General features: G+C 39.2%; 1 protein-coding gene across 1 annotated transcript in view; it reads left to right on the forward strand.

Annotated features, from left to right (window-relative positions):
* Positions 1 to 22,617, forward strand: part of GPC5 (glypican 5) — a 1,044,547-nt gene that overhangs the window by 591,181 nt on the left and 430,749 nt on the right. Inside the window, exon 7 of the mRNA XM_030567347.1 lies at positions 9,982 to 10,144. Coding sequence (XP_030423207.1) covers positions 9,982 to 10,144 — 163 coding nt within the window. The remainder of the gene's footprint in view (positions 1 to 9,981; positions 10,145 to 22,617) is intronic.

The following is a 22,617-nucleotide window of genomic DNA, read 5'->3' on the forward strand; positions in this document are numbered from 1 at the left end:
CTGCCTTTTGTTCTAGAGTAGAAACTAGTTTCTACATACAATTTTATTTATTTTTTTACTGGTGTGTTCTCCTAGATCATTTTACAGAGCAATTAAATTATTCTCTAATGAACAGTTAAAAGTGAGCAATTGTTTATCATTTAAAAAAAAATGGGATGCACTCTTTTGTGAATATAGTCCACAAAATAATTTTTAGGTTGTATGGGTGGTGGTTTTGTTCATTGAGACATTGATTTTTATAAGAATCTTGTTAAGTATATTAACAATTTTTTGGGCTACTTATTCCTTCAATGATTTTTTGCTAAGACTTCACAGACTTTCTTACGGTCCAATAAATGGAATTCTAAGCAGTAGAGTGAGATGAAGTGTTGCATTCTGTCTTCTATTTTGCATCACTGACTTTTGTAACAGTATTTGAACCTCTCATACTTTACTGTGATGGTACAAGTTTATAAATCCATCACAGAAACACTTGTTATACTCCTTGCCCACTTGGCTTGCCCACTGGATAGCGCTTTATGTAAACTGCTGCTATCTTGTCAGCCATCTGCACGACCTAGATACTACAATGTTAGCCACTTTACACATGCAGATGGATTAGAAAGATAAACATAGCTATTTAAGTGCATGTCACAAGTTCCTCATGACTAAACACGCTGTCATGGTTCTGTGGTGGTAGACATAATAGAGCTATCTTGCAGACAGTCTTGCATCATCTGTACAGATGTCTTTGAAACCTGAGGCACCCCTCCAAAAAGGACATTTCACTCTGTTCACTGCCGCTTTTACCTGCTAATTCTCATTTATGTTGCTGCTCACAACTGGCATATCTAAAAATGGCTTGTGGACCAAGTCCATCTTTCATGTGCCCAGTAACTTTTAGCCAGCCTTCACAGTGCACAAAGATCCTTACTTTCCCTAGACAAGAAAGCACTAATATTTAAAGTCCTGGATCAAGGAACTGACAGGACTTACTGATCTTCTCACATTAATTTGTTGATTATTTTGCAGTATCTCCTGTATGTCAATAATATTACCTGCCTACTTTTACTAATGGATCCTGGAGAAATTATTTCCCTCAAGCAATATCATTTAGCTGCTAACAGCATTATCAATATTTATCAACTTCTTGGCATCTCTATAAAGCCATAGTATAGCATACAGAATCTCCATCAGGGTCGTTGCTGCTGCTTGTTGCCCGTCAAGTGTGAAAGGAGATTCTGTTTGAATCATAACCAGCTTCTTTGCTACTTGTGACCTTTTTGTTTCCTATTGCAACATCATCCTACTCCTTATTTTCTGAAAGGAAGGGTGTTTGGCAAGATGTGAAACAGGGCATGACTGCACTGAGAGTTTCTCCTACACAGCTGCTGTAGAGATAAGAAATAAGCATTATTGCCTTCCTCCTGACTGCTATGGTCTAATGGACACTCTTTTTCAGGTCAGCATAGTCTTTCATTATGTTAGCACCCATAGACCCAGTGACTATATCAATCAGCACCAAAAGGAGTTGTCCCCCAGAAAAATCCTCCTTTCCAGTTTCTGGAAGATCAGCACCTGTCTTCATGTAGACAGCCAGACTCTGTGTTCCCTTGCCCTTCATTCCTGATTTCCTACTTAAATTTGGATAATTGGTCAGTTTTCTGTAGTGTAAGAAGAACTGTCATCTTGAAATGGGCCAAAAATAAGCTGCATGCTGCATACTGCAGCTACTTCCTTCATCTATTCTCACCTTTACTGGTACCTCCTTTTTGTTTTGTTTTTCTTAAACGTCTTTTTCTCCAGACAAAAACCACTTGTACCACTGCTGTGTGAGATGCTCTGATACCTCAACTGAAGATAGAAAAGAGCTGTGGGGGGACACATTTTGGTCTCTCGGTGCTGTGTTCCATTTATAAAACTATAAATGTGAGGCTTAATTATAATGTCAGAGATGAAAATGAATTCATTTCCCCAGCTATATGCAGAAGTTAGGAAGGTTTTAATAAGGCACTCGGAGGCCTAAATTTAGGTATGTAGACCTCAAACTGACTGAAATTCAATCTGTTCTTTGGCTGTATAGTCAAGAAGGGATTAAATTTTTCTAATGCCCCAAATTTATATGATTAGTCACAACTTGATCAAATAACTAATATTAATGATACAAGAGCAAGAGACTATCAGGAGTGGTTTCCTTAAGACAAAGTCCTGTATAGTGTGACATATTAGACTTAAATTATGCAGTAAATCCTCAACTTTATGCAGTGTAGCTGAACAGAATTGTGAGGCAAAGAGTTGGGCTCCAATTCATGAGTGGGACTTTGGTCCAGCAGTGTTCAGGAACTCCACATGGTACCTGCCACCTCTTCTGAGCCTTTAGAATGCCATGGCCTCTTTTGCTACTGGTTGTCCCTGCTAGATGTATAGTCTCCCATTCTGTAGAATGTCTAAGGCCTGCATTTTAGGAGTTGCTTCTTGCTGCCCCCTCCTCCAGCTTGGAGGGGGAAAGCTCAGCCTCCCACCACCACATCTGAGAGGAGGTCTGGGAGGGCTCATGATTATTCTTTTCTCTACAGCTGCCTTCCTCATACTGCCTCCCATTCTGCCTTTTTATTAGAACAGAGCAGCAGCAGCAGCAGCAGGCACAGGGAATCCACTGAACCCCCCCCCCCCATGGAGAAACTACTGAACAAAATACCTAGTGGGAGGAAGAAAGGAATAGAAAGGGTAAGAAGATACAATTGTCAGTGCCATATTTAATCAGAATATCTGGGAGGAAATGCAGATTTTTCTGACAGAGCTGATCCTTCTGTTTTCTGAGGTAATGAGAGAGACGCCCAGGGAGTTCTGCTACTTCACAAAAGGAGGCAAAGCTAGAAATTGACAGGCCTTTTCCTATACAAACCTTCCCGAACACAATCACCCCTTCTCCTGTCATGTCCTAAGACTGACTGACAGCCCCCAGCTAAACACCCAGCAATTACTACCCACATTCACCTACTGCTCCGCTGATCCTAGCTGCTTGGTGTCTTGCTGCTTGAGCAATAGTTCCTGTGCCTCTGGCTCTGCTCAACCTCTGAGTTCTGCTTCCTTCCTCTGATGTGCCTCCAGGGCTGGTGTGGGGAGATCATTCCTCACCTACATGGTGTGTAGCAAAAATCCAGAAGAGGAAAGGAGAAGAAAGCTGCTACAATGCCCCTTAATGTTTGAGAGAAGGCAGTGAGGGTCTTGAAGGCAGCAGTAGGGATTATGAGTTGATGCCTGATACCTTCAGAGCCTTGCCTACTGAGTGACTTGTCCTAGGGGTGTCATGTGCAACCACACAGTTTACTGAGTCACTGGAATATCTGTCTTACTGTCTTGCTAACTACACTCTTAGAAAAATGAAGTCAAAATAGCTTCAGATTTTCCTGGGCACAGGAAATATACTTCGCCAATATAAGAACTAGAACCAATAACATGCAGGACTGTAAACACCACATGTTCAAAATCACAAGATTGGTGTAAAAATCATGAGACTTTAAAAAAAATCTTTTTATTTGCCTTCTGGATTCAGAGTCCTTTAACATACACTGACCTTATGTTTATAATATTTTATTAAGTAGGAGGGCCAGAAAAGAACTTTTAAAATGAATACTGAGATATTAATTCAAATCTGTTTGTTCAGGCAGATGGAGATTTAACACAAACATCAACTATTGTAGGACTCATGATAAAATTGTGAGTTGCCAACACTATATGTCTTCAATTGTGTGGCATCTACCATCTAACTCTTGTGGTGGCATTTTTATTTAGGCACAGGGAGTTTGCATTTAGTATTTAGATTACATAGCTCCAACAAAATAGACACCAGACCCTGGTGTGGACTGCTGCCTGCAGCCCAAGACCCTGCCTTCCAAAAATGTTTTGAGATCTTTTTTGTCTCAGCAGACACACCCACATTCTCAGATTCTATCAGCAACTGCTCCACTCAATCCTGTTCAAAACTGAAATTCTGTGTTCAACTTCCACAACCTTTAAAAAGAACAGGAATACTTGGGGCACCTTAGAGACTAACATTTCTTTGAGTATAAGCTTTTGTGGGTTGAAACCGACTTCATCAGATACATGCAGTGGAAAATACAGTAGGAAGCTATATACATACACACAGAGAACATGAAACAATGGGTATTACCATACATACTATAATGAACGATCAGTTACAGTGAGCTATTACCAACAGGAGAGGAAAAACTTTTTGTAGTGGTAATCAAAATGGCCCATTTCCAGCAGCTGAGAAGGTGTGAGGAACCATAGGGGGAAAATAAACACTGGGTAATAGTTTTACTTTGTGTAATGACCTATCCATTCCTCCCACCTTCTTGTCAATATATATAATATATAATCTTCTTACTGTATTCCACTGCATGCATCTGATGAAGTGGGTTTTAGCCCATGAAAGCTTATGCTCAAATAAATTTGTTAGTCTCTAAGGTGCCACAAGTACTTCTGTTGTTTTTGTGGATACAGACTAACACGGCTGCTACTCTGAAACATTTAAAATCTCCTACAGAATGTACTATGTGGCAATTTGTGGAAGCACTATGAATTCAGTATAAGATATGAATGTTGTTAGGATTTGTCTGCACAGCAAGTTGCTGGATGCAAGTCATTCTCTGGGACTCTTACTGAATTGTAGCGGTGTCCACATAGCAAGTTAATGCATGGCAAACTTGTGTAGATTCAAACCTCTGCTTGCATTCAGTAACTTGTCATTCGGACAAGCCTTTAGTTTTTTGGTGACTTCACATAACTCTAGTCTCAATCACATACTACCAACCATGGACTGATGATCTAGAAATGAAACCAAGAATTGGTGCTTTGTCCTTGTTTCCCATTTTCATTACAAGCTATGGTCATGAGAATGGATCTTATTTTGTGTAATATGTGATTTTTAATGTATTCTGTTATGAGAATTATATACAAGTAGGGTGACCAGATGTCCCAGTTTTATAGAGACAGTCCCAATTTAGGGGTCTTTTTCTTATTTAGGCTCTTATTACCTCCCCACCCCCTGTCCCAATTGTTCACATTTGCTGTCTGGTCACCCTCTAATAGTATATGTAATGTACTCCCTTGTATAAAGGGAGAATTAAACTGTAAAGTGCTGAAGTCCTCCTTTTGATTGGCATAATATGTCCCTTCACCAGCAGATCAGTGATGTAATAAACAAGCAAAGACACCAAAACAATAATCAATAAAAATGTACAGAATATCAAAAAGGTCAAAGCAGTTTAGCCATAACTAGATTATGTGAATAATCACTTTAACTGAAAAACAAAACAAAATAAATGAAGTTTAATTAATTCTTGTCATGATTATTTAAAAGAAATATCCAAATAGAGGTTCATATTGATCTTTTCTGCATATACTCTTCTGCAAGTTTGCTGCAGATCTTATCAGCCTGACGTATGCTTATCATCTTTGGATTATGCTTTTAGTTGCTAGATTTTGCTGTATAATCTTATTTGCAAAATTAATTCAAATTGATTTAGAATTAAACACTGTGACATAGACTGAAAAATGTCCAAAGGTCCATAAAGAGAGAGAAATCATTTTGTCAAATTGGAGCGAGGTGGCTACTGGAATATCAGTTAGGTGAAACATTAATGAAATCTGCTACTAAATTAGGAACTATGGCAAAGAAATAATACAGAGGAACTACAGAAGCAGATAAGGGGCAATACCTGAAGTAGTTATTCAGGCAAAACTCTTTATGGATTTCACCTAGAATTCAGAGCTAAATTTGCATAAATAGTTCTCATTTACTAGGTTGTTTATCAGTTTTCTATAAGGGTACTGTTTAGAAATGTTTTGTCCAAACCTTTTTATAGATATCTAGATATTTTAACTTTCAAGTTTTTTGTTCATCATTGCTGTGCTCACTTTTACTTAGTGTAGTGTCATTTTGCAAGCTGTTAGCTGGATAAGTTCTTAGCAGGATGTATGTACAGTGTATATTGTCAGCCCACAAATGTTTGAAAGAACACTATGAAGATCTTCAAACATTTGTGACTTAGCTACAGGCTGTCCCTGCCTGCAGGTATATGGAATCTTGGGGAGCAATTACCACACAGGTGGGGTGCCAATTAATTTCTTTATTAAAGGAAAAAGGAAGTGGTGGGAATTTAACAATGAAATACGATGGGATGGGGTGCATAGGGTGTTTACAATAGACAATGATGGGGGGAGTTCTAACAGTGGGGTACAGTAAGTGGGGTTCAGCACAATGGGGTACAGTACAGTCAATAAGCGTATCAAAAAGAAATGCAAAATAAAATGGTAGCTTCTAAATAAAATGGTCAATAATTTTAGATAGAATGTATTAAGTGGTTGGTGGCCTTATACACAATGTAACACAATGGTATCAATGCAAATACAAAGTATATTAGAAAAGTGGAAGCAACCAATGGGGTGTTATAATTACAAGTAAAATGTGAATATAAGTGAATTTATGCAATGTAACGGTATAAAAGAAAAGTAATGACTTAATTTGTGAGGCTAGGATAGGAGATAATCTGTCAAGGAACAGGAGGGGGGAGGGGAGTGAATGATTAGTGGCAACTGATGAGAGGAGAGTGCGGCTGGAAGCAGCGAGGGACTCTGAAGCCCTGCAAGGTAAGGACAATGGAGCAGCGTGATGGTGATCTTCGGTAGGGGAGGGGCAGCGGAGAAGGGCTAGAGAGAGGTTTAAGCAACAAGTGGACACCAAAAACAAAGGAAAAAAAGCAGCAAAGGGTTTGGGAAGTTTCACAGGGGGAGAAGCCGCAAGGGGTTTGGGAAGTTCGGAGGGTGATGCAGATGCGGGGATGGGGGAGCCACAAGGAGTTGGGAAGTTCGGAGGAGTGCAGATGCGGGGGAAATGCAGCAAAGGGTTATAACAGGGAGACACGGAGGAGCACACAGAGGGGGAGATTGGAGCGGGGGAAAAACAGACACGGGAAAGTCCATGGAGAGATCGGGACAGCAGGAAGACGAATTTGAAGCAGCAAAAACCTTATCTATCTTAACCAACGACTAGGCAAAACAACAAATCACAATTCTAAGCAAAACTATAACAAGCAACTATATGGAGCAACAAAACAGTAAACTATAACAAGGCAGGTGAAATGTACAAGCTCTACAATCTTAACAAACTATGACTTATTAAACTAAAAAAAACAAAACCTATGGTGCCCCTTATGCTATGGGGATGTCACAAAGGGTAGAGTGGTATGTGCCCAGGATACAGCTCCCAAGGAAGCCAAGGGATGGTGGCTGAAGCCCAGGGATACAGCTGAAAGCAGGGAGCCCCGAGGCAAAGCCCACAGGAGCCGAGCTTAGCAGCGGCACAAACTTATTTTAGCAGCAAAGCGCCGCGGAGTTTGAGAGGTTTTAAGACACAGACCAAGGTTTAGCTTGAGTCTGTGTGCTGGGGAAACAGAGCCAGCAGCTAAAGAAATAAAATAAAAGTAGGGAAAGTTTCACAGAGGGATTCTTACCAGTCCCCAAGGCAGCAGCAAAGGCAGAAGCAGCAGCAACATCAGAAGGAGCAAGGAGGGCTCGGTACAATCTCAATAATCAGGAGGTCTCTCAGGTAGGAATTCGTTCTTCGTGGGGGGGGGTTCAAAAAACAGGGGTACACTCAAAAAATAAAACGAGAGCAGAGAAAGGACCCCCCAGTACCCTTGGCTGATCAGACCAGGCAGCAATGCAGGAACCTTTCTGATGTTTGTTCCAAAAATGTCTGTTTTTAAAGGCAAACTTAGGCAGTTTTCTGCCAGTAATCCTGATAGGCTCCCTCTGTCACAGGGGCGGAGGCACAGGGAAAAAAACAGCAGGTTAAGCACAGAAACATGTCTGGGCATAGCCCTGTACAATAGGTGACTCAAAAGCACATGAGGCCTGTGACTCATGCCCAGGGTCTTAAAAACACAATAGGTCTTGCAGCTCTGGACATTGCCTGCCCTACACCGAGCCCAGGTTCAACGAGGTGATAACAGGACGAACCCTTTGAACAGGGCAGTGGTCCCATTTAGCATGCAGCACAAGTGGCCATCCCTTTGAGAAGGGCAATGGCTCTTGTTAAACAACTCAAGGGGCCCTCCCTTTGAGAAGGGCAGTGGCCCTGGTAAGCAACTTAACAGCCAGGGAAGGGCAGCCACAGGAGAGCAAAAACAAAATGGAGTATGGGGACAGCTGTAAGAAACAAAATGGAACAGACACAGGCCACTGTAAAATAAAACAGTTAAGGTCTCACTGTCCTAAGTGCTATACAAACCTGTAACAAGACAGTTCCTTCTCTAAAAAGCTAATGTGAAAAGTACACCCTGCTGAAAAGTGTGCAGTGTAGATGTATCCATATTTAATCTAGTTCTTCCTTTTCTCTCCTCCTCAATTAAGTCTTGTAACCTCACAAAAATATTTAAAGATATAGGTCCAAATCCTCAGCTGGTATAAATTGATGTAGTTCCATTGAGTCATTAAAAACATACTGATATACCAGCTGAGGATCTGTTTCCTATTTATATGATTTTTTTCTTGCAATAAATTACCCTGGATATGTAGTTTTTATCTGACTTGCACCAAGTATCATACCACACATGTATCAATTTGGATTTGCCTTATCAAAACATATTTCACATAGAGTAGAAGTGCTGCTAGGTGGAAATTAGGGAAAATATCACTTCTGTATTTTTATTAAGCTGGGAAACTGGTTTTTGAGGCTTTCACTTTCAGTAAAGTCAACTATCTTGCCAAAACATGGCCATTACAGCTATAGAGAGAGGTAGTTTTGGAAGGGGAACTGATTATTGAAAGTGATAAGATATGAAAGTGGTTTGGGCCAACAGGAACTGATATTATTTAGCCAAATATCTGTAAGAGCTCAAAAGGTATATTAAGACTGAAAAGGGGATGCTGGCTGTTGTACAGAGGACAGAGCCTTTTGTATCCTACTCCCCCTTCAATGGTACCTCTGATGGAAATATTACATTGGTGACATGCAGCTGTAACTTCATCTTGGTATAATAATGAGCTCCGTAACACCTAGGAGATATTGTCTACAACTGAGGAGATACTTGAAATCTGAGGGGGTTGACATTGAGCAGACACATGATTGTCAGAAGCTGCACAACTCTGCATGTGCAGAATTACTGTCCCCCATTGATTTCTTTGCTTCTCCACAGAAAAATGACTTTCTGATGGGGAAGAAAAGGGATGCCACAAAAGTGGTCATATAACCCTCGACAGCAGCATGTTTTGGGTGCCCCAGGCAGCTGGCAGAGAGGTAAATCTCACTGTGGGGCAGGAAGCGGGACTGGGAAAGACAGAGCTGGTTCCTCCTATCTGCGTCAAGCTCAACTGCTAGTACTGGCTGGGCTAAGGAGGACAAGACTTCCTCTTCCCCTGCATGACATCCAGAGTTGGGTCAGACCCAATCCAGATTTCTCCCCTGCCTGTAGGAAGCTCTGCAAACTCACTCCCTGCTCTTCTTGCGATGTGTCTAATTTGCAACAAAAAAACTTCAAAAACAGACTCCAAAGAGAGACTGCTGAACTCGAATTAAAATGGAAATTAGACACAACTAACTCAGGCCTAAACAGAGACTGGGAATGGTTGGGTCATTACACTAATTGAATCTATTTCCCTGTGTTAAGTTCTCCTCAAACCTTCTATGGGTCATCTTAATTATCACTTCAAAAAATTTTTTCTCCTGCTGACGATAACTCATCTCAATTGATTAGACTCTTCTTGTTGGTATGCACTTCCACCTTTTCATGTTCTCTGTATGTATAAATATCTCCTGTCTGTGTTCCATTCTATGTATCCGAAGAAGTGAGCTGTAGCTCACAAAAGCTCATGCTAAAATGAATTTGTTAGTCTCTAAGGTGCCACAATTACTCCTGTTTTTGTAATTTTTGTCACCTTTTGAATCTAGCTCATCTCTGTTGATAATTAGTGTATTTTACTTTGTGCTTGCAGCGATCGCAGGGCAAATCATTTCCTAAACATGAGAAGTGGGGTCTACTACAAACTGGCAGTGGTGGAAGTATGGATGAACAAGTCAGTGGAGACTGTGATGATGAGGATGGTTGTGGAGGATCAGGAAGTGGGGAAGTGAAGAGAATTCTGCAATTTACTGACTGTAAGTCCCATTATTCTACCGCCACCTATTTAAGTTCTTTAAGAGTGAATTAGTGTATTAGTCTCAAAGGAATACTATTGGTCTACTTTGGAGATGATTGTGGTAAACTTATCTCAGCAAAGTAGTTGAGCATCATGAATTAGAACATGTACAAAATAAGACTGAAAATTATCTAAAGATAGGGATTAAATCTACATGTTACAGGTATTGCAATGAACTTTATCCTAATCTGCATCATCTTAATGTGAGCGGTGTCTGTTGGCACACATTTGGTGTTCTGCAAATCATGATACCTGTCCAATGATGTTTTAATCCAACTAAATAGTGGTAGAATGTCTTGCCATAATGAATTACTGTTTTAACATAATAAATATTTTCAGCTGAACAGATAAATCTTTCAGATCTTCCCTGGAAACATGGGAGAAAATAATGTACAAACACATTGTAGTAAGTGGATTTGGCCGTTGGTCCATTACTATTATATTAAATTAACTATAGCCAGTGGCTACTCATAAATAACAGGATAAGGTAATGGCATGCTGCTATTGAACCATAAGTATGTGGTAGTTTTGTGATCATGCTAAATCTTTCAAAACATTCAATACTAATGGAAGAGAAAATAAGAAAGTGGTTACTGTAAAACCCTAAGGTGGTTTTGGCCACCTGATGTTATACTTTGTATGTATTTTAAATCTTCTAATAGACTTTTGAAATATAATTTTTCTAAGTATTTTTAAGGAACCTAGGTACCCAATGCCCATTGAATTTCAATGGGATTTGGTCACCTAACTCTGGGCACCTTTTAACATCCCAGCCTCTAAAAATGAGTTGGAAATCAAATATTTAGAAAATAAATACTATTTTAATTTATTTTATGTGCTACTTACTCCGAAAAGATACTTCATGACATCAGTTGAGTCTGAAAGTAATCTTACAAGATGACACTCTCATTCCAAGTATGACATTGTGGAGGGACAACCGCAAGAACAATACACGTTTAATTTCCTCTACTATATTTGATATATTTTTCTTTTTGATGTACTAGTGATGTTTCTAAGACAGCCTATTACTCATCCATCTTCACAGTGCTGTATCCTGATCTAATAAGCTGCTATTCTAACATTCTAGATTTGTTAGAGGAGAAGATCTTTATGCTCCAGTTGAGGAAAACATCATTTTTGGGAAAGCACTTAAACATGTGCTTCAGTCACATTGAACTATAAGCTTGCACAGTAGGATTTGAGCATGGTCTTAACCAGGGTTTCTCACACAGGGGTCGCCGCTTGTGTAGGAAAAGCCCCAGGTGGGCTGGGCCGGTGTGTTTACCTGCCCCATCTGCAGGTCCAGCCGATCTTGGCTCCCACTGGCTGTGGATCACTGCTCCAGGCCAAATGGAGCCACTGAAAGCAGAGGCCAGTAAGTCCCTCGGCCCGCACCGCTTCCAGCAGCTCCCTTTGGGTGGAGCAGCCAAAACAAGCAATATTTTGTAAGCTGCTGACAAACACACAGTAAGAAACAGTCCCTTCCCTGAAAAGCTTACAATCTAGATAGACAAGGCAAACAAAATGAGAGAATAGAAGAAAGAATATCCTCATTTCACAGACCACTGGGGGGGGGGGGAAGGAGAGAGTAAGCATTTTTCTCTTGATTGTTCCTTTCTAAGGGTCAGTCAATGCCTTCTGTATATGACTACATGTGTGTCTTCGTGTGTGTAGTTTTATCTTGGAAGAAATAACTCCTTGTTAACTTACGTTCCCAGAAATTGAAGGTAACTTTATTTTCCACTTGATGTTAAATGCAAAAAAACTTCATTAAATGTCAGAGGCTGACAAGTGAATGATGGACTTTAGAGTGACTGAAGAGATGAAAGGCAAAAAATATACTCAATTCAGAAATGAAAACGTCTATCTTTATATCATTGCTCATGGTAGATACACAATGTTGTATGTAATGTTTTTGACAAACTCTTGCCTGCTTTTCCAAACATTAAATAATTAATACATGAATCAAACTCCATATGTTTAGGCCCTACAATTGTTCTAACTTCTTTGCTATCTTAAACAAATCTTAAGAATAGTAGGTAGGTGTGTTTATTTCAAGGATACTACACTTTTTTTTAAATTAATAAAATTAAACAGTGGCATAAAGCCTTGACACTTCATTTGCTTGTTCTATTCTGCAGTAACCCTAGAGCTCGCACAGGACTGTTTCAAGCATCACAGTGAATTTCTTCCTCAACTGGAGACTTGAACAAATAACAATAAACAATAATACTTATCACCAATATACTTATTTCAATCTACTTTGCACAGCAATTTGAAACATGAACTGATCTTTATATCACCCCTGTAAAGTAGACAATAGCATCTGTCAAAACTCTCATAAGTTTCTCAGTGGAATCACTAATTTTCTGAAGTACCAGACGGGTAGCCATGTTAGTCTGGATCTGTAAAAAGCGACAGTCATGTGGCACCTTATAGACTAACAGACATATTGGAGCATAAGCTTTAGTGCGTGAATACCCACTTCATCAGATGCATGTGAATTTGAATTTTCTGAAAAGTAGGCTAAATTTATTTCTTCTCTGTTTTTTTAGCATAGTTTTATCATATATAAAACAATAAGTCATAGATTTCAGGAGAAAATTTGTTTGCATTCTCTTCCTAACCTTCCGTTTTGGCTGTTACTAAACAGAGCAGTTTGATATCTCATTCATTTGACCATTAACATATCTGACCCTGACCTTGACTGATAAGAGAAATATCACAGAAGTAAAGTGCTTGACTTCCAGAAAGGGAGTCTGAGAATTGTATTTGTAGGTCACTATTTATTTGGTCAGTCTAGTGGACAGCAGGGGAATGGCACTTTAAAAAGTTTGGGTGTTCCCAGATAAAAAAGAGCCATTTTCCAAAGAAGGCCCCATCTAAAACTTGGCTTTTAATTCACCATATGCTCTCTTAATCCCAAATATCCTCTTCCTTATCTCTCTTCTCAGCTCCTTTCATCCTGCATCCTGTTCATCTGCCAAACACCCTCCTTCCCCATTTTTAAATTGCTTCTTAAAATCCAGTTCTTTTGTGAAACCTCACTTAGTTCTTGTGCACCGGGGACTAAGAGTGATATTGTACCTAGCAATTCTGCAGACTGGAATTGGGAATGGTTCTTGTTCCATTTTCCCTCTCACTCTTGGCTGATCTATGCATGGATGGGCACAATCTTATTCTAAATTAGATGGAGAATAGTTTTTAAATAGTGTGTTTAAAAAAAAACAACAACCTGCTGAGGATGGGGAGAAAACCATCATTAAGGAAGGAGAACACTACTCTTGTTTGTGGCAGTGAAAGCAGGTTTGGAAGAGCCTTTCTTCTTCTCAGTGTGGCCTCTTGTGGTGTTGTATTTGTCAGCCAATATTGTCATTTCTTGAAAGTGTCAGGATTGACCAATAGCAACCCACCTCACAAAGGAATTACCTGTAATTTATCTTTTTAAAGGAAGGTGTTGACTAAAAACCGGGTGGCTGGCTGGGATACAAGAGGGAGGAAGACTGTTACGATTACTAGTGGTAGTATGAGAGGCAGCACAAAGATGCACATGACAAAAGATTTTATTTTTTTATCTGTAAACTGGCTTTGGAATAAGAAATCTACCAACCTGGAAGTTCCACTAACTGTGTCAAATTATTCTATTGTCTTGGTGCCTGCACTTATGAAGATAAGAAATAGATGAGTGATTAAATGAGTAAATTGAAATGAATTCAGTGAGTGAGTGGGAATATGAAGGATAAGGTGTCTTCAATGAAGAGAGCCTGCAGTGCAACTCCTATTAATCCACATTGTGTGTAAGACTTGGGAATGACTATCTAGCAAAAAAAAAAATCTGCTTGGGTCCTTAGAGATACTTTTCAGCTGGCTTTCTAACTAAGTGTATAGATAGAGATTAAAACATTTTTAACCAGCTGCAGTAATAGCTGGGATGAATTTATACTTTCCAAAAAAGGTTTACAATATTTTCTGCTTGTAAAGTCTAGTGTGGCTTTGCTGCCAGTTGACGTTGTTACTAGAAGTGCATTTGCAATAGCTATTTATTTAACAACACAGTTGTTGATCCCAACAATATATTTTTCTTCAATTATATTAGAACAAAACAACGGTCCAGGAAGTGTACTTTATTATGGTAGTGTGTAGTGGCCTCAGTCAGAATTTTGGTCACAGTACGGTATGTAGTTCCCTAGCCCTCATGTTACCCTGAAATTTAGGCTTTGGGGCACTCCTGGACTTACCTGCCTATCACCCCAGGAAGAGCACATTAAGGGGGTATGGGTCTCCAAGGTAACTAAGGTAACACTTGAACACGGATATAACCTTCTGATAAAGTGATTGTTTTGGAAAGAGAACTGCCAGTGTCAAAGTATCTTTTATTGATGTAACTAATAATCCTTACTACAGTATAATCTAGAAATAAAAATCGGAGACAAATCCCTTATTACAAGTTAGAGGATCTAAACTACAATAGTGTATAGCTTGAATTATTCCAAGTGATGTGCTCTATTACAGGTCATCAGTCTGCAATAGATCGCTAACAGCCATAACTTAACTTTACGTAAGAAAATTACATTTTACAACTATTCATTCTCTCACTCTCTCACTCACACATACTATACTATACTTATGCTAAACTATAGTTAAAAATAACAAATTTATTTTTGTTGATTCCACTAAGTTGTTAGAAATGTTGCTGCTGTTTGCTGATGAAGTGGCTTTTCTCAGCAGTGTTCTCTTTAGCTGTCTGCCATTACACAATGTAACTGAATGGGACTTTTTTTTTATTAGACTGTTTCTGATCAGACTTTGCCTATATTTGATCATTTTCCATCCTCTTGTCCTCACTAAGACATAGAGATTATCTATTTATAGATCTTTCCATAAGGGATGTCCAAACCATGTGCTTCTCCACACCTGTTGGCTTTTCCCCAGCCCTTAACATTAAAAAGGTTGTAGAGCAGTTTTTAAACTAAGTGCCCACAATCTGACTGAATTTTGGTTTAGGTGGAGACCACCCTTCCTGTATAGGCTCCCCTTTTCCCCGAAGTTTCCCCGGTTCCTAATAAATCAAAACCCCTCCTCCCTACACCATCATCTCATCCACTCATTGAGACCCTGCAGTTCTGTCTGTCTAACTGGCCCTGCACATGAAACTGGGAGCATCTCCAAGAATGCTACCATGGAGGTCCTGGACTTCAATCTCTTACCTAGCAGCCTAAATTTGTCCTCCAGAACCTCTCCTATCCCTCCCTATGCCATTGGTACCTACATGTACCATGACTACCAGCTCCTCCCCAGCACTACACATACGTCTATCTAGATGTCTGGAGAGATCTGCAACCTTCACACCAGGCAGGCAAGTCACCATGAGGTTCTCTCGCTCATTGCAAACCCAGCTATCCGTGTTTCTAATGATTGAATCACTCATTACTAATACCTGTCTATTTCTAAGAGCTGGAATTCCTTCCCCCGGAGAGATATCCTCAGTGTGAGAGGATACCACAACATCCTCTGGAAGGAGGGTCCCGACTATGAGATTGTTTCCCTCTGTTCCAGTTTAGATGCTCTCCTTCCCTGGGACTTCCATCCTCCTCAACAGCAAAGAGGCTATCATACCAGGGGTGGGACCATTCTACTGTGTTCTGGAAAGTCTCATCTATGTACCTCTCTGTCTCCCTCAGCTCCTCCAGTTCAGCCACTCTGGTCTCCAAAGCCCGTGCACCCTCTCTGAAGGCCAGAAGGGAAAGACACCTTGTTGGCACATGGCACAGAAGTTCCTTATACTCAGTTTTTACAAAGCAAAAACATGAACTAAGAGTGTCTCTTTAGTAGAAGAAGAGAACTAATGATACACTTTCAGAATAAAACATTAAACATCAAAACTCAAAGCTTTCATGGCATTTTAATACAGTTATGAATTACAATGGCACTGAATCATTCTGCCATTCAGTTGTTTCACCTTCTGGTAAAATTTAATAGAGGAGTTATCAGCTATATAGGATGACACACAGCTTGTACTGAGCTGTTTTCTTCTATAACATTTGAAATGTGGGGAACAGTGGCGTCAATTGTCTCATCGTTACCGTGGTAAAAATCAAATAAGCCATTTTTAGTCCCTTCTGTCTTTGAAAAATAATGAACAGTGACAGGGTAAAAGTTATGTCCCTTATTTGAGCTATTGAGTGCAATTGAGGGAAAAAGTGCTAACTTAAGATCATTAACTAAAAGTTCCTGCAATTCCAGAGCCAAAACATTCTCTGCAACGTTAGTTGCTTTTATACATCCACAATGTGCATTTTTAAAATTTCTAATTCTGGTAAAAACCTTGAAAGTAATTTGACAACAATCTTAACTATAATAACAAATTATGACTCATGCATGCCAGGATGAATTTCTCTTAATTCTATTGCTATCACTAGATTTTCCTGGGTTGTCTTTGTTTTCATGGTGGTGCGTTTTTTAAAAAAAGCTGTAGTTGGAGGTCTCAGTTTGTTTTTTCTCAGGATTTGGGTTTTGTACATTCCACATGAATAGCACTGGCTCATCTCCCTTCATACTTAATGGAAAGTGCTTGAAGATAGAAAACACATTGAGATATAAATTCATCAACTTTGCAAAGACAGTTTTTATACTTGAAGTCCTTACACCAGTTGTCATAAATAGAATAGTACTTTTTTTCCTTTTAACAATACCGGCACAGTCATAATGTTTTGAAGAGCCATTGTAAAGATCATCCATTTTGAAAAATGGATCTGCCACTTTTGAAAGTGCAAAGTGCTGTTATTATTCAAGAGACAGTTGTTTGGTCACTGTGAGACAGCACTGACTTTATGGTAGCTACATGACAAGTTGCAGCCCCAATATGTCATAACATGCTTGAGAAGGGCAAGCAAGTATTGTCTTGACATTTCCCAAACCAGATGGACTAAAATTATCCAGGAATGTATGATACTAACAAGGAACTGCTAAGATAAATCTGATTCACCAATCAACACTCACTTTGAGAATTCCCCATGATTTTTCTCACAGATGTCTTGCAGCAGTGTCCAGGAGATTAATCTTTAATTCCTGGAAACTCTAGGACAATCTTAGAGGGTTGACTATGCTATCATAATTTAATTTTCATGTTGACGGTTGCAAGTTTAATAGAATGCAGCATACTGATGAAATTTACAGGATTTTTAGTTCACTTTAAAGCCTATATAACCCTAGTTGTGTGTGTTGGGTTTTTATTTTTTTTAGCAAATGATTCAACCTCACAGTAAAATACTGATCACAATTACTTAAGAACTGCAAATCTTAAATATTGATTAAAGGCAGAGATAGGTGTTTCATTTTAGAAATGAATGCAAACTTAACACAAACAAAAATCTTAATGTTTGTTTCTCCTTTTGCTGCTGCCCAACAATGAGCTCTGTGCATGCAGGCCCCTGTACACATGCGTGTACAGGTCCACATATGTGAAATTCTGGCTGAGTTTAGAGTGCTCAATATCTCATCTTAAGCACCCAATGCTACAGAGATTCAATCTCAAATCTTGGAATGGCATTTGGATATTTATCCAAAAGTTCAGACACTTGTCATCAAACCAAATTTCATAACTTTGGGCTCATTTCATTGACCCTCAGAAGCTGTCAAATGTAAAATTCTGAAAACTTCACATATTCACTCGCTGCACAGATGGGTATTTAGCCTCAAACAAAGATACCATGTTTTCCATAGCTTTTACTACTTTACTTTACTAGCATCCTGACTGGTTAATAACTTTTATTGGTTAATAATTAAATCACAGTGTTTTAATATTATGTTTTGCAAAGAGCCACAGGAGATGCATTGAAGAGCCACTTGTGACTCCCGAGCCTCAGTTTATCACTGCCTTAGCTTGTGACAGGCTGATTGATCTTTAAACTCTTGTTTGTAGTCCGAGTCTGGGATTGGAATGGAAGTTAGCAAAGGTTTGAAGATTTACTTTGGGATTTTTGCCTACTTCGTATCTTTGCTGAATATCTTAATTTATTTATTTTAACTAAATGGAGCAATGTCCCTCACTTGATGTGACATTTCTCATAAGTGCTATGATATTTTATAATCTATTTTCAATGTCTTACTGTTTTCTCCTCTACTGATATATAACATAAAGGAAGGAAATATTTGCAAAAAATTTTCATAGAATTTTCTAACATCTGTATAGTTTGAAAAGGTATTCACATTGTAGTAATATTTGTGGAAAATATATAATTTGAATATTTTAATGCTCTAACAACATTATAATAGCAAAAAAGAAAAAAATATAAATAAATAAACATGTTAGGGAATAGCTGTTAAACAGCATGTGTTTAATAGTACTTGCTTATCTACTTTTTCTCAAGGAGTACCTTTTACGTTCTTATTCAAGACTTTAATAATTAAAAAAAGGAAGCTAGCATTGATTGTCTTTAATTTGCATGATGGAGGCATACCTTTTGAGCTCTGGTCACCAATCATTTGTTACAGAAACATAAAATAGTTACAGCTACAGGCAAATGCATTGAAAAAACATGGACATCAAAATGTGTAAAATGCCTTTTAATTTAGCCTGAATAGACTTATTTGTTATATTTGGAAACAAGCATTTTGCCGCAGATTGTGATGAGGGGGAAAAACAGATTACTGGTGTAAAAGACTATGGAACCTATTCTACATTCCATACTATGTTTGTAACCAAACTGAAAGTCCAACAACTTGATGATCTGTTGCTCTTGGAAGATCTAGATTATAATATGGGCAAGTTAAAAATATACCAAAGCAAACATATTAAGGCTTCTATATCTTCAACTGTTCCCCTGAAAGAATGGCTAAATATAAAATGTAGTTCATTAAGTGGATAAAAAAAGAAATATGAAACCTTTTAGACCTTTTATGTAAGATAGAACTGTATTTTCCTATCTATTCCTTTTTAAAATTGATTGTCGCTGACCAACTTTAAACTTATGCATGCTAAGAGGTAGTTGGCCATTATGCCTTGTACGTTTTTCCAGGCTTCACTGTATTCTTTAAATAACTAAATGGTATAGTCTTTTGAGGGGCTCAGAGCACTCTGTGCAGGAATTTAAATTGGATTAATTTTACATTCACATCTTTCACTACCAGTAATTATGATTCCACAGTCTTGAGTAATCTCTTTGAGTAAGTCATTTCAGGACATTTTTCTTTCTTATAGAAAGAGGAATTGTATTATTTAGATTCAATAGCCAGTTGCATACATGAGGAGTTTAATTTCTATATACTTAAGAAAATAATCAACAGGGGACCTATATGCATGTTGTACAGCAGCATTATGTCTAGATACCTGTAAAACACACTGGCTTATTTATCCTTAGAAAATAATTCTGGGAATGGTCCTATAAGAAGTTCCTACCCTGGAGACTTAAGAAGCAACCTGTATGTTTTAAAGTCAGGTGTTTGTAGGAAAGTGGCAAAGTTCTCACTTTCTTTGACAACAAGACATCTGGTTAGATGATAAAAATAGGGAAAGAATAAGTTAGTTAGATATCTTCAAGTCACCAGGACCTGATGAAATATATCCTAGCATACTCAAGGAGCTGACTGAGGAGTTCTGAGCCATTAGCGATTATATCTGAAAAGTAATGGAACATGGGAGAGATTCCAGAGGACTGGAAAAATGCCAATTCATAGAAAGGAAAATAAAGACAATCTGGAGAATTACAGACCAGTCAGTAAAAAGTGACAGAGTCCTGTGGGCACCTTATAGACTAACAGACGCATTGGAGCATAAGCTTTCATGGGTGAATATCCACTACGTCAGATGCAGACCAGTCAGGTTAATTTCAGTACCCAAAAGAATAATGGAGCAAATAATTAAGCAATCAATTTGAAAACACCTAGAAGATAAGGAGATAAGTAACAGTTGGCATCAATTTGTCAAGAACAAATCTTTTCAAACCAACCTAGTAGCTTTCTTTGACAGGGTAGAAATCCTCGTAGGTGGAGGGAAGCGGTAGACCTGGTATATCTTGACTTGAGTAAACCTTTTGATACTATATCACATGATGTCCTCAAAAATGAAGGAAATACAACCTAGATGGAGCTATTACAAGGTCAGTGCATAACTGATTGGAAAAGCATTCCCAGGGAGTAGTTATCAGTTGTTCAGTCAAGCTGGAAGGTTCATATCCAGTAGGGTCCCACAGGGATCAGTTTTCCATCCAGTTCCATTCAATATCTTCATCTATGATTTAGATAATGGCATAGAGAGTACACTTATAAAGTTTGTGGATGATAGCAAGCTGGGAGGGGTTGCAAGTGCTTTGGAGGATAAGATTAGAATTCAAAATGATCTGGACAAACTGGAGAAATGGTCTGAAGTAAATAGGATTAAATTCAACAAGGACAAATGCAGAGTACTCCATTTAGGAAAGAGGCAATCAGTTGCACACATACAAAAATAGGGAGTGATTGCCTAGGAAGGAATACTTCAGAAAGGGATCTGGGGGTCATAGTGGATCACAAGCTAAATATAAATCAACAGTGTAACACTGTTGCAAATAATCAAACATCATTCTGGGATGTATTAACAGGAGTGTTGTAAACAAGACATGAGAAGTAATTCTTCCACTCTACTCCACACTAATTAGACCTCAGTTGGAGTATTGTGTCCATTTCAGGAAAGATATGGACAAATTGGAAAGTCCAGAGAAGAGCAACAAAAATGATTAAAGGTCTAGAAAATGCGATCTAAGAAGGAAGATTGGAAAAAAAATTGGTTTGTTTAGTCTGGAACTGAAGAGACTGAGGGAGGACATAACTGTTTTCAAGTACATAAAAGGTTGTTACAAGAAGGAAGGAGGAAAAATTGTTCTCCTTAACCTCTGAGGGTAGGACAAGAAGTAATGGGCTTAAAAATTCCAGGAAGGGCAGTTTAAACTGGATGTTAGGAAAACCTTCCTAACTGTCAGTGTAGTTAAGCACAGCAATAATTTGCCAAGGGAGTTTGTGGAATTTCCATCACTGGAAATTTTTAAATGCAGATTAGACAAACACCTGTCAAGGATGGTTGAGATAATACTTAGTCCTTCCGTGAGCACAGGGCACTAGACTCTGACTTCTCAAGGTCCCTTACAGTCCTATAATTACTAGATCTTCTAAGGTGAAGCTTTAAGTGAATACATATGTGGTGTTTTGATGTGAGTAAAATTCACAGTAGAAAATCTGACAAGCAGTTTTGACAGCTGCTTGCCATATTTAGCACATCCCAACAATTTCAGACAATAACAGCATTTTTTCTGATCTCAAAAAAAAAATTGTATAGGAAAAAACCCCTAGTGTGTGCTGTATTCTGTTGACTTTATTGTTTCCAAAACGATCACTTGCAAGGGCTTAAGGGGAAAATCTGTCAATTGTTTGGCAGTAGTAGTAAGATAGTAGCTGTTTGCCACTCACTGCTGTAGTGTGTTCATGCCAGGTGCTATGTATCATGCCTGTTTGCATCCTGAAGACCATTCTGGATTAGGAAATTAGTGGTTGTGGCTAGTGGGCTCCCAGAAAACAGCAGGGATCACAGGTCCTACATAGGCCAAAGATGTGAGAGGAGGGGGAAACGAACTACAAGTCCAGGGATCTGCAACCTTTGGCACACAGTTTGCCACGGTAAGCACCATGGTGGGCCAGGCCAGTTTGTTTACTTGCAACGTCCGCAGGTTTGGTCGATCACAGCTCCCAAAGGCCGTGGTTTGCCACTCAAGGCCAATGGGGGCAGTAGGAATCAGTGGCCAGCACATCCCTTGGCCCACGCCACTTCCCGCAGCACCCATTGGCCTGGAGCGGCGAACCATGGCCAATGGGAGCCACAATCGGCCAAACCTGTGGATGCGACAGGTAAACAAACCTGCCCAGCCTGCCAGGTGCTTATCCTGGTGAGCCACATGCCAAAGGTTGCTGATCCCTGATATATACTATGGCTTCCAGTTGAACTGCTTTGGGGACAATGTCAGAGGGAAGCAGGAAAATACAGGCTTAGTGAAGGAATGTTTTTAAGTAAGGTTATTTTACTCTTAAAAACATTCAAGAGTTACAGATCTTTGAAAACAAACAGTTCTGTGATGCACCCTCCCCAAGTCTGACTTCACCTGTTTGGGTCCGAAGTTTCAGTGTTCAGGCTGAACGGAGTTGTAGAATCATTGAAGATTAGGATTGGAAGAGACCTCAGGAGGTCATCTAGTCTAGGTATGGGCAACTTCTGGCATGTGGCTCACCAGGGTTTGTTTAACTGCTGCATCTGGGCGGGTTTGTTTAACTGCTGCATCTGCAGATTCTGGCGATCAGGACTCCGACTGGCCGCAGTTTGCTGCTCCAGGTCAATGGGGGCTGTGGGAAGTGGCACAGGCCGAGGGATGTGCTGGCCACTGCTTTTTTCTGCCTCCATTGGCCTGGAGT

This window comes from Gopherus evgoodei, chromosome 1 (assembly GCF_007399415.2).
Source record: "Gopherus evgoodei ecotype Sinaloan lineage chromosome 1, rGopEvg1_v1.p, whole genome shotgun sequence".
Taxonomy (NCBI): domain Eukaryota; kingdom Metazoa; phylum Chordata; order Testudines; family Testudinidae; genus Gopherus; species Gopherus evgoodei.